This window comes from Microcaecilia unicolor, chromosome 9 (genome assembly GCF_901765095.1).
Source record: "Microcaecilia unicolor chromosome 9, aMicUni1.1, whole genome shotgun sequence".
NCBI classification, from domain to species: domain Eukaryota; kingdom Metazoa; phylum Chordata; class Amphibia; order Gymnophiona; family Siphonopidae; genus Microcaecilia; species Microcaecilia unicolor.
The window spans coordinates 24,187,454-24,200,534 of record NC_044039.1 but is presented as its reverse complement, the minus strand read 5'-3'; the positions used below and the strand labels follow the sequence as shown (position 1 = coordinate 24,200,534).

The 13,081-nt window shown below is 46.6% G+C and overlaps 1 protein-coding gene across 3 annotated transcripts in view; it reads right to left on the bottom strand.

Moving 5' to 3' along the window:
• The window catches only part of ELK3 (ETS transcription factor ELK3), a 77,553-nt gene that overhangs the window by 29,854 nt on the left and 34,618 nt on the right, over positions 1-13,081 (bottom strand). For all 3 annotated transcript variants that reach the window (XM_030214343.1, XM_030214341.1, XM_030214342.1), the window contains exon 2: positions 3,475-3,683. In XM_030214343.1, the coding sequence (XP_030070203.1) occupies positions 3,475-3,681 (207 nt within the window). In that variant the 5' untranslated portion in view covers positions 3,682-3,683. The remainder of the gene's footprint in view (positions 1-3,474; positions 3,684-13,081) is intronic.

The window sequence follows — 13,081 nt, the reverse complement described above, 5'->3', positions numbered from 1 at the left end:
GTAACCAAACAGCTTTCAAATAGCAATGATTTTAAGAGACTACCAACCTGAGCCTACAGGTGAAAGATCTTGCATGTGTCTGATGGCTCTTTAGGAATGAAGGCCAGAAAGACCATGTAATTAAGCACTGATATTTTAAATATTTTAGTTTGCCTTTTAGTTAATGGGGGCCCTTTTACTAAGCCATGTTAGACTCTACGCGCGTGCAGCGCACGGCCAAAATGAGACTACCGCCAGGCCAGCACACCCTCCTGGCGGTAATTTCAGATTTGGCACGCGCCCATAAAGCGTGGATGAATTATTTATTTATTTCCACCTACACACACTGGAATCGGCACTCGGCACGCGCTAACCAGTCAGCGCGTGTGAGGCTTTACCGCTAGATCGATGGGTGGTGTTAAGGGCTCAGGCCGGTTTTGGGCGCGCACTGGTTTCATTTTTACCACAGGCCCTTTTCCTGTCCCATTTTTAAAAATCCATTTTTTGTAGATGCGGTAAAAACTGGCCCGGCGCGCGCCCAAGACACACACCAATGCTACCGCAGACCACTCCTTACTGCGGCTTAGTAAAAGGACCCTTGAGTTCTTTTGTTACACTGCACCAGGGGCATAGCTAAGTGGGGCCACGGGGCCATGGGCCCCCCCCAGATTTAGCCCTGGTCCCCCTGCTTTCATCCCCCCCCCCCCGCTGCCAACCCTCGCCCGCCACATTCGACCTCCCCTCCCATCGCCGCTAACCCTCCCCCGCCGCTGCCGTCAGGTACCTTTGCTGGTGGGGGTCCCCAACCCCCGCCAGCTGAAGTCCTCTTCAGCGCCGGTCTCCGGCGCATTTCTGATCTGGATTCTGTTTCTGTGAGTCCTGACGTCCTGCACCTAGGAACGTGCAGGACGTCAGGACTCACAGAAACAGAATCCAGATCAGTGAATGTGCCGGACTCGGAGACCGGCACTGAAGGGGACTTCGGCTGGCGGGGGTTGGGGACTCCTGCCATTAAAAGTACTTGGCGGTGGTGGGGGAGAGTTGGCGGCGGCGGGAGGGGGGGGTCGAAAGAGACGGGGGGGGGGTCAAAAGTGTGGGAGGGTTGGCAGCGCCGGAGGGGCTAAAATGTGCCCCCCCACCTCGGGCTATGGACCCCCCTCCCGCCAAAGTCTGGAGGGGGTCGACGGCGCCGGGGGGCTAAAATGTGCCCCCCCCACCTCAGGCTATGGACCCCCCTCCCGCCGAAGTCTGGCTACGCCCCTGCACTGCACTCAGATGTAGATTCTGCTGGTCACGGCTTTTCTAGTACAGAGACACAGGACATACTTTCTATTCATGACAAGGGACCATTTCTGGGAATTGTCCATGGTATGAATTCACTGTATCTAGACCCAGTTTCATAATAAGGAAGACTTTGTTTACCCCAAAGTTTCCACCAGCCTTTGTACTTCCTGCTCAACTGGAATCATAAGCCTTCATTCATAACACCTCCCCCTCTCAAAGTACCTACCCTGATCACTGCAGCAACAGTCCTAGACCGGGGCTTCCTTGCAAAACTTGCAATCATGAACCCTACATCCAACCACTAGCTACTACTACTACTTAACATTTCTAGAGCGCTACTAGGGTTACGCAGCACTGTACCCTAAAGCTGGTGCCCTAAAGCAATGACTATGATTTCTTATAGGAAGCTAGGCATAAAATTCAGGCACTTTACCTCTGTGGGGCACTCCAGAGCATTTGCCCAAAGAGGAAAGGAGATTTGTAGTCTTTGGCCATTCTGAGGGGTCCTTTTACTAAGGTGCACTGAAAACGGACATGTGGCAAAATGAAAATTGCCGCACGTCCATTTTGGGTCTGAGACCTTACCGCAAGCCATTGACCTAGCGGTAAGGTCTCACAAGGTAACCGGGTGGTAATGGTCTACGTGAATCCAATGCCACTTGACGCGCGTAGCCCAGAAAATAAAAAATATTTTTCAGACGCGTGTAGTGGACGTGCGCCAAAACTGAAATTACCACAAGGGCCATGCGGTAACCGGGTAGTAACTCCAATTTGGAACACGTAAGCGCCTACGCAGCTTAGTAAAAGGGCCCCTGAGTTAAGAAACTGTTTGAAGGTAATTTGAGATAATCCAACTGGATTAAAAAAAAAAAAACAGATTATAAGAAACAGTTGGAGAGGAGTATTTTTTAATCTACTGAGCTCATGTCTTTTCACTGGTCGCTCAAGGCAAGTTACATTCCGGTACAGTAGGCATTTCCCTGTGCCTGGAGGGCTTGCAGTCTGTTTGTATACATTAACTACGCTTTCCTTCCTTTCATGAAATATGCAGTTGCAAGAATCAAATTGCTGTGCACACTTTCTCTCCAATGTTGAAAGGGAGACCAGTAATTTCATTGGAGTGAAGAGAAAGGAAGGCAAATATTTTTTTATTTTTGTTACATTTGTACCCTGCGTTTTCCCACTCATGGCAGGCTCAATGCAGCTTACATGGGGCAATGGAGGGTTAAGTGACTTGCCCAGAGTCACAAGGAGCTGCCTGTGCCTGAAGTGGGAATCGAACTCAGTTCCTCAGTTCCCCAGGACCAGAGTCCACCACCCTAACCACTAGGCCACTCCTCCACTCCAAATCATTTGAAGGCTTAACAATCTGTTATAGGGTGTATTTTCTGCTATTAAAAATATATATATATCTAGACGCTAGGGGATCCCCTAGGCATGGGGAATGGGAGGGACCTTTTGGCGATATGGAATCCTTACTTGTCCAGTTTGAGCTCCAGGGGGAGAAGCCTCATTGTCAATACCTTGTGAATGAAGGGTTACCTCATTCTAGGGAATCTGGGGCAGAGAGGGTGGGAAAGAATGCCTTTAAGGGGAGCTGTCCTAGGGGCCTTTTGGGGCTGGCCAGGGTGAATTTTTCGATGACGGGGGGGGGGGGGGGGGGAGAGGAGAGGCGGGGGAAGGGGAGACAATAGGGATATGGGGGGGTAGGAGTTTTGGATTGGGGAGGGGAGATGGGGAGACTAATAACTTGTTAATTGAAGGCTGGCTTAGGAGAACCAATGTATTAGATATAACCAGTAAGTGGTGTGGCATGATATTAATGCAGGGATTTGAGTATGTTATTTTGTTATTGCCTTCAATAAAAAAGTGCTGAAACATTAAAAAAATATCTACATTTGAATACGTGAAAGGTATTTCTATTTTCTGTTTTGATGCTTTGAAAGCAGCATTGTAATACAATACAAAATTCACACGTCGATCGATTAGAAAAGATTTAAAACAGAGAAGCAATCGTATATCGATAGTGATTATACTACTGAAAAGGCATGAGCTAAATGCAAATAATAATAATATCAGATACACATCTGGTCTTATACAAGCAGATGTTATAATCTATTTCTGTACCAGTGTCTACCCATTAGTGCCCTGTGCTATGAGCTGGTCTGGAAGCTCAACTCCAGCCACACACTGCCACAACCACTTTCTTACTTTGTCATAGTAGTATCTGAGCGCCCGACTCAGTTTGTCGTAGTTCATGTTCGTCTTGTTCTTCCGCAGCCCCCAGAGCTTAGCCACCTCCTCGGCCTTAAGTAGCTTAAATTCACCGTCGTTGGACGTCCAGCAGATGAGATGCTCATGCTTCTGGTCAAGAAGCAGCTGCAACAGGAATTGCCAGAGCGTGATTGCACTCTCCATGCCTGCTGGGCCCAAGAAAAAGCAGATGTTACATCAGTGCACAGTGACGTAATCGTGGACATTCAAGCACCTGTGATGGACATTCTCTGCAGCCTTCAAAGCTAAAGGTAGGACCAGGTCCAGCCAAAGCTGGGAGAATTTAGAGAGCCAGGTACAATTGCCAGCTGTGTTTACCTAACAGCTGTATGCATGCATCATTGTGCTGTAAATGTGTTAAAAACAGCTCAGTTGTAAAAAGATCAATGCCAGTGTATGCTGACAAATGTGAGGTGGGGTAAGGAGCAATCACTGGCATGGTCTACTTGTTTTGCATTGGGGGGGAGGGGAGGATAAGATGGGAGAGAGGTTCATATCATACATTTTTGGGGGTTCAGTAGTTTTCTTCCTTTTTACACCACAATCAGAACTAGTCTTTTTTGGGCTCTGGTGTGATGAGCTTTCATTCACAATTATTGATTTAGTTATTGGAATGTATTAACTGCCTTCATGAAGAGATTCACTCAAGGCAGTGATCTAAGAATGCTCCCAACTGTTATTTTTAATAAACCCCTCCCCCATGTCTAATCCAGTCAGCTAATCCTCAGTCAGGGACTAGATCAACTCCTTCCAGAATTGGATACCCTGTACCCCTTGTCAATAGGTGTCACTGATGTGCAACGCCAGAGAATCCCTCACCATGCCTCTTCCTCATTCTCCCTCCCCGTACTCATCCTGGGCTCTGGATTTTTCATATAGGTTTAGGGAACAAGCATATTTATTACCATAAAAAAATATATATACACAACGGATTTGCATATGCGAGGTCTCTAGTGTATAGAAATTCATCTCATTCACACTCATTATGAGTATCCTGAAAACCTGTCTGGCTGTGGGTACCTGCTGCATTAAAAGTCTTTAATGCAGAAGGTACCTCACAGTGCACCTAGGGCATACACTGAAATCCTTTCCTAATGTGCATGTGAGCTTATGTAATGTACAGCCTCAATTCACTCACTGTTACATCATCTCATTTCTAAGAAAGCAAGGAACCAGACCCTAAAGTACTGCCATTTCTGTGTTTACCACAAGGTGGCACCAGGCATCATCTCCAGCGGACAGTACAGTCCCTCTTTCGCTGCCTGTGGTTTTACAAGGAGATAGAATAAACCTTGCCAGCATGTTACAGATACTAGCTGCAATAATAAAATACTTTTTCCCTAGTAAATTTTGCCTTTCCTTCTGTTCACACCTTCGTCTCCAGGGCCGTGCCAACACAGTAAGCAAGGTAAGCACGGCAGGAGGGCGCCGTCCTCTGGGGGGCGCCCCGCCGCGCCATGCTTACCTCGCCCTCTCCCAACTGCCCGCCCTCTTCTCCCCCCCCCCAACAAGATCCCTTTTAAATTTACCTCCGGCAGCGAACGAAGGCGCAGCGTCCGTGAAGGAGGCAGCGCTCCCATCTCTATTAGTCTTCCCTTCGCTCAGTGTTCCGCCTTCTTCTGACGTCAAGGAAATGACGTCAGAAGAAGGCGGGACATAGAGCGAAGGGAAGACTAGAGACGTCGGGAGCGCCGTCTCCTTCACTGACGCTGCGCCTTCGTTCGCTGCCGGAGGTAAATTTAAAAGGGATCTTGTTGGGGAGGGGAGAAGAGGGTGGGCAGTTGTGACATGGCCCAGGGAGCGGGAGGGCAGCGATCACCTTCACGGGGGGGGGGGGGAGGGGGGCGTGCAACTGCTCGTCTGCGGGGGGGGGGGCGCCAACTGATCATCTGCAGGGGGGCGCCATAGACCCTTGGCACGGCCCTGTTCGTCTCAATTAGAAATAAGCACTTAGAAGAAAATGTTATGCTGCCTGCCTCCTGTATAGCACTATATTCTCCAATAGGAAAAAAAAAAACAAACAAAAAAGAACAGAAATTATATTGTGCCTTTCTTTCAAACTGGTTCTTAATGTGCTTTACAAGTTAAAAAATGCATCAGAGGGGACATGTGAAGCCTAGAACAGGAGGAGGCTGCCTGTTCGGCTCCTCCGTCTCCCCACCACATTAGCTACCTATCCTGACTTACTTTTTACAAGAGACGACGATTAAAGTTTCAGAATTCTCTGCTGTGCTGACAGGCTTAAAAAAGGGACAGTGTTGAGGTATATTGAACTACTTATGGTGTCAAGGCTGACTCGTAGGGCTCTAGAGAAGCGGGGAGCTGAAGCTAAGATGGTGTCACTTTTGGCCCCGCCATGTTCATCGATAAACTCCCTTCGGCTCAAGGAAATTGTGTCGGAAGTGCGGGAAGTTGTGGAAGTAGCACTGGAAGCTAAACTGCGGAAAATGCAGGACACAATCGAAGCGACACATGGTCGTTTACATAGCATGGACTTAGAATTTGGGGGTCCTTTTACAAAGCTACGCTGAAAAATAGCCTGCGGTAGTGTAGGCGCAGGTTTTAGGCGCGCGCAGAATCATTTTTCAGTGCACCTGTAAAAAAGGCCTTTTTTTCCTTAAAATGGATGTGCGGCAAAATCAATATTGTCCCAAGTCCATTTTGGGTCTCAGACCTTACTGCCAGCCATAGACCTAGTGGTAAAGAATTTGGGCGGTAAGGACGCTACACGTACCAGAAAATAAAAAAACATTTTTCAGATGTGTGTATCCGACGTATGCCAAAAATTAAATTACCGCAAGAGCTACGCGGTAGTCGGCCGGTAAGTCCTTTTTGACGCATGTTGGTGCCTATGCGGCAGAGGCATAGCTAGGAGGGGCCACAGGGGCATGGGCCCCCGCAGATTTAGCCCTGGTCCCCCTGCTTTCACCCCCCCCCCCGCCACATTCGACCCCCCTCTCCCGCCACCACTGCCGTCAGGTACCTTTGCTGGAGGGGGTCCCCAACCACCGCCAAAGTCCTCTTCAGCGCCAGTCTCCAGCGCATCACTGATCTGGATTCTGTTTCTGTGAGTCAAGCAGAAACAGAATCCAGATCAGTGAACATGCCGCACTCAGAGACCGGCACTGAAGGGGACTTCGGCTGGTGGGGGTTGGGGACCCCCGCCAGCAAAGGTACCTGGCGGTGGCGGGAGATGGTTAACAGCGGCAGGAAGGGGGTCGAAAGGGATGGGGGAGGGGTGGCGGCGTGAGGGGGGGGGTCAAAACTGGCATGGGGGTCGGTGGTGCTGGGGGGGGGGCTAAAATGTGCCCCCTCACCTCGGGCTCTGGCCCCCCCTCCTGCCAAAGTCTGGCTACGCCCCTTCTACGCAGCTTAGTAAAAGGAGCCCTTGATGCGAAACAGAACCATGTGGGAGCACTGAAGGTTGACGTACAGACCAAGACCCAAGATATTGATCAGCCTCGCTTCAGTTTTCAACATGTGGAGAACAAGGTAGATAACTCGGAGGGCAGAGCCCGACGCAAAAATTTCTGAATCCATAAAGGATGATGTATTTGGTGCAGATTTTGGAGACTTGGATTCCAAATTCTTTACACCTGCTCTCCCTTGATGTCCATTTCAAAATAGCATGGGCTCACCGGTTGGGCTCGGGAACTGGCGCATCTGTGAAGCCTAAGGCGGTTGTATTTCGTGTGGCGCACTTAGCATATAAGCAAGCTATACTGCAAGCTCTGCGAGGAGGCCAGTTTGGAATTTGCAAATAAAAATGTTTTATGTTTTCAGGACGATACTGCTAAGGTACGTGTTGCTCAGAAAGCTTTTGGGCCGTTATGTTCTGAGCTTTATCTGCAAAAGATCTTATGTGCCATGCTTTATCCTGTGAGACTTCGAGTCAACTATGATGGCAAGACTCATTTTTTTTACTACTGCTGAAGCAGCAAAATCTTTTTTTGCAAACTATCTCAGTCAGAAAGGGCCTTTAGATGCTGCTCCTGTGAGTTTTGACTGTGCTTGAAGTTATGCTACATTGTTCCTTTCTTTCAGTGTTAATTTTATTTTGTATATTTTGCCAACACACAGCGGAATGTTTTAGTATCACTTTACATCGTTTCTTGTTTAAGTCCAATTTCAATTGTTCAGGATATGGGATTTCTAATGTTGTTTTAAGGGATCTTTGGGATGGTATAGGCAGGTGGGGTAGGGAGGGGGATATTCACGTGTCCGGCCCCATGTATTGGGGTAATACTTAATATAGGGGATGGGAGTGGAGGATTATGGTAAACAGGAGAATGAGAGGTTGGAGGGGATAGATACAGGTTGGGTGGGGTTTGGGGAAAATGTAAACCTGCTTGATAATTATTGAAAGTCTGAAGACCTTGTGTGTTGCTTGTTCTATGACGTCATCAATAAAAAAAAGATGACATCAAGCGTAGGCAAAATGATTCTATTTTCAGTTTAGTAACTGAAGTACCATATGTCAATTTTGAGAATTTATTTTTTGTTACATTTGTACCCCGCGCTTTCCCACTCATGGCAGGCTCAATGCGGCTTACATGGGGCAATGGAGAGTTAAGTGACTTGCCCAGAGTCACAAGGAGCTGCCTGTGCCTGAAGTGGGAATCGAACTCAGTTCCCCAGGACCAAAGTCCACCACCCTAACCACTAGGCCACTCCTCCACTGTTGCTACTATTTGAGATTCTACATGGAATGTTGCTATTCCACTAGCAACACTCCATGTAGAAATCGGCCCTTGCAGATCACCAATGTGGCCGCGCAGGCTTCTGCGCAGCCTTCTACATGGAATGTTGCTAGTGGAATAGCAACATTCCATGTAGAATCTCCAATAGTATCTATTTTATTTTTGTTACATTTGTACCCCACGCGTTCCCACTCATGGCAGGCTCAATGCAGCTTACATAGGGCAATGGAGGGTTAAGTGACTTGCCCAGAGTCACAAGGAACTGCCTGTGCCTGAAGTGGGAATCAAACTCAGTTCCTCAGGACCAAAGTCCACCACCCTAACCTCTAGGCCACTCCTCCACTGATTCTACATGGAATGTTGCTATTCCACTAGCAACATTCCATGTAGAAGTTGGCCCTTGCCACCAATGTGGCCGCGCAGGCTTCTGCTTCTGTGAGTCTGACGTCCTGCACGTACGTGCAGGACGTCAGACTCACAGAAACAGAAGCCTGCGCAGCCTTCTACATGAAATGTTGCTAGTGGAATAGCAACATTCCATGTAGAATCTCCAATAGTAGCAACCTTCCATGTAGAATCTCCAATAGTATCTATTTTATTTTTGTTACATTTGTACCCTGCGCTTTCCCACTCATGGCAGGCTCAATGCAGCTTACATGGGGCAATGGAGGGTTAAGTGACTTGGCCAGAGTCACAAGGAGCTGCCTGTGCCTGAAGTGGGAATCGAACTCAGTTCCTCAGGACCAAAGTCCACCACCCTAACCACTAGGCCACTCCTCCACTGAAATTGACATCTGCAGTCTATATTTTGCAACTATACAGGTGAAAATGTGAGGGGGACACTTTACGCGATCAACCATGCGATTAAAATTTTTAATCGCTTAGCGGCCCTATTTCCCAGCATGCTACAAGACACACACTTGTCCATTCATGATTTTGGGTTAGTCTTTGATTTTTTTTAATGCCATTAGTTATGCTTCTATGCACGGCCACATTTCCTTTTTGCAATTGTGCTTGTTCTTAGTGCAGATAGGGGTCCTTTTACTAAGGTGCGCTGAAAAATGGCCTGTGCTGGTGTAGATGCACGTATTGGACATGCGCAGATCCATTTTTCAGCGCACCTGCGGAAAAAGGCCTTTTTTTGGGGGGGGGGGGGCAAAAATGGACACGCGGCAAACTAAGAATTGGTGCGTGTCCATTTTGGGTCTGAGACCTTACCGCCACCCATTGGCTTGGCGGTAATGGTCTATGCGCGTACAATGCTGATTACTGCCTGGTTAGCGCCGCGCACCGGAAATTTTACAGCACGCTTAGCGGAAGCGCGTAAAAAATGAAGTTACCGCCCAGGCCACACAATAGCCGGGCAGTAGTTCAAAACTGACGTGCATTTGCGCCTATGCAGCTTAGTAAAAGGACTCCATAAAACTTTGCCTGGACCCTTACACTTTAGTGTGTTTTATACATTTGTTGAATGTTATGCATTGTATGTTAATTATATGATTTAATTACTGTTTTTAGTTATATACCTCTGAAATAGCCCTTTTCAGGTGAAACGTGGACCACGTCAGGTAGAGTTTTTAATAAAGAACTGAATTTTGGGAATTTTCATCTGGGATCTGTTCTTTTTCCATCAATTTCATACAGATCTCTAAACCCTCTTGAGTACGTGCTGAAATTTTTTATATTATTATTTATTTATACGTTTCATTATTACATTCACATTACATAAATACATTGAAAGATCATCCCGGACAGGTGTCCTGATATGGATACAGCGTTCTGTGTCACCTACAATGCACATGGGGGAAATTCTAAAATTGTGCTGAAAACTGCATATACAAAAAACATGATCTAAAACAGAAAGCATACCTGAATGTAAATGGCTGGCGAAAAGAGATAGTTTACTCTTGTACACATGTAACTCTACAGGGGCGTGGCCATTGGAGGGACATGGGTGTGGTCATGGGAGGGTCATGAAGTGTTGCCATGGGAGGGGCATGGGTGTGGTCATAGGAGGGGCATGGGTGTGGTCATAGGAGGGGCATGGGGTGTGGTCATGAAGTGTTGCCATGGGAGGGGCATGGGTGTGATCATAGGAGGGGCATGGGGTGTGGTCATGGGAGGGTCATGAAGTGTTGCCATGGGAGGGGCATGGGGTGTGGTCATGAGAGGGGCATAGATGTGTCAGGTGTTCTGAAAAATTTTACATACTGGCTCAGCACACCCAACTTGGCAGCCAGCATTCACATCTGGTTTTAGCAGGCGTAAGTTTGGCGCCCAAAGTTAGGGTGCAGGAATTGGCACTAAGCGCAATTCTATAAATGGTGCTCACCACTTATAGAATCACGCTTAATACTGATCTTTTCTGGCACCCAGTTTTCAGCACAATTTTAGAATTTCCCCCTATGTGCATTGTAGATGACACAGAATACCGCATCAGTATCAGGACACCTGTCCTGGGTGATCTTCCCTGGCTCCCCATGATTTGGTGCCTTCAATTTAAAGTTCTATTGTTAATTTATAAGGCTTTGAGTAATGAAACTCCATTGATTATAGCCTCAACACTAAAGATGTATTGCCTGCCCTGCAGACCATGATCAATGGATAAGAATTTACTGGATGCTCCATCTTTTCGAACAATAAACCTGTATGAACTTAGAAAGAGTACGTTTCAGGTAGCAGCAGGCCCTTAGCTGGGAAACTCAATGCCTAGTGAACTACACAAAAATGAGCAAATTCTGTAAACAACTAAGAACATTAAGTGTTGTCACACTGGGACAGACCGAAGGTCCATTAAGTCCAGTATCCTGTTTCCAATAGTGGTCAATTCAGATCACAAGTACCAGGCAAGATCCCAAAAGAGTAAAACAGATTTTATGCTGCTAATCCTAGAAACAAGCAGTGAAATTTCCCAAGTCCATCTTAATAATGGCTTATGGACGTTTCTTCTAGGAAATTAGCCAAACCTTTTTTTAAACCCTGCTAAGCTAACTACTTTTACCACATTCTCTGGCAACAAATTCCAAAGTTTAATTACACATCGAGTGAAGAAATATTTTCTCTTGTTTGTTTTAAATTTACTACTTAGTAACTTCATATCTGTTTAAGATGGCCATTTCTGACAAATTTGACAACTAGGTAAAAGACTGATTTCCTTTAATTGGTATTAATTATCTGCAAGGTTAAGTGCTCTGACAGTATCATGACTTGTCTTTGTCTAAAGTTTTATTGCATATCTTACCTTAGATTTTTTTTAGATGAGTATGCATTTTGTAATCTGCCAAGAATTTTAAACCGTGTGGAATATACATTATTTAAAATAAATAATGTATCACCCTCATCATTTTTTTTTACAAAAATGAAAAAGCAGCATGTCCAGTTCACAGATTCTGTTAACATCTGTCTTAAATAACAGCTGATCGGTGACTTCATTAGAATGAAACTCCCTCCTTGCCGGAGTAGAAAAAGTTCAAAAGCAGCATCACGGCCTCTGGTTGTGTTTTAGACCTCGGCAATCTCCTAATACACGGGCTTCTTTTACAAAGCTACACTAGCGATTCCCACATGCCAAATGAGAGGAAGCCCAAAGTAACGGAATGGTTTTGTAAAAGGAGCCTATATTTTATTACCGATAATTTTAAAAGTTTGCTGGAAAACAAAGTATGGCTGGCAAATGAGCCACTTTCTGTATTGAAGTAGCTAAGGGGTCCTTTTACAAAGCAGGTCTTTCCTGCATGCTAAAGCCATTTTTACCGTGACCGTAAAAACTCTGATTTTCAAATTTTTTTTTTCATTGATGGCCGTGCACTAACGTTGCCATTAGCACGCAGATATTTTAAAAAGTTACTGCAGGAGTCCTTACTGCCACCTAGTGCATGGTAATGTAGATGTGCTAACGGTCAGCACACAAACACACACTCTCTGCCTCTGACACGCCTCCTAAAAAAATTCCAAAAAATATTTCCAATGCGGCTCCCACAAACAAATTCCAAAACTAATGCATGACCCCTTAGTGCATCCCACATTAGTCTATATCTGCTGCATTAGGCGCAGTGGTGTACCTAGTTTGGCTGCCACCTGGGGCAGGTCACGGCTACGCCCCCCCCCCCCCCTGCATCTCCCCCTCGCCCCTCTCAGCACATCACCCACCTCCCCCTCCTCCGAAGTACATTATCCTCACCACCACCCTTATTTTATCATCCCCACCTTTTTAAAATTTTTGCCGAAAATGGACGCGCGGCAAAATAAAAATTGGTGCGCGTCCATTTTGGGTCTGAGACCTTACCGCCAGCCATTGACCTAGCGGTAAGGTCTCATGCATTCACTGGGCAGTAATGATCCACGCGCGTCAAATGCCACTTGGCGTGCATAGCGAATGCGCGCCAGAAAAAATAAATTATTTTTCGTTCGCATGTATCGGACCCGCGCCAAAAATGACATTACCGCAAAAGCCACACGGTAGCCAGGCAGTAACTCCAAATTGCCACACATTTTGTGCGCGTAGACGCTTACGTGGCTTAGTGAAGGGGCCCCACAGTGTGAATTTCAAAGAAATCAAAAGCACAGAGACACCAAGAAGAACAGAAGTAGCTTTTGAGTTCATCTTTTTTAATTGTTGCTTTTTCACTGAGGCCCCTGTTTACTAAGGTGCGCTAGTGTTTTTAGCGTGTGCACACAATTAACGCGTGCTGTGTAGGCGCCCATAGGAATATTGTGGGCACCTACACAGCGCGCACTAATGGTAAGCGAACGCTAAAAGCACTAACGCGCCTCAAGCGCGGCTTAGTAAACAGGGCCCTGAGTGACTTCTATGAAGCACAGAAAAGAAAATAACATACAACAGC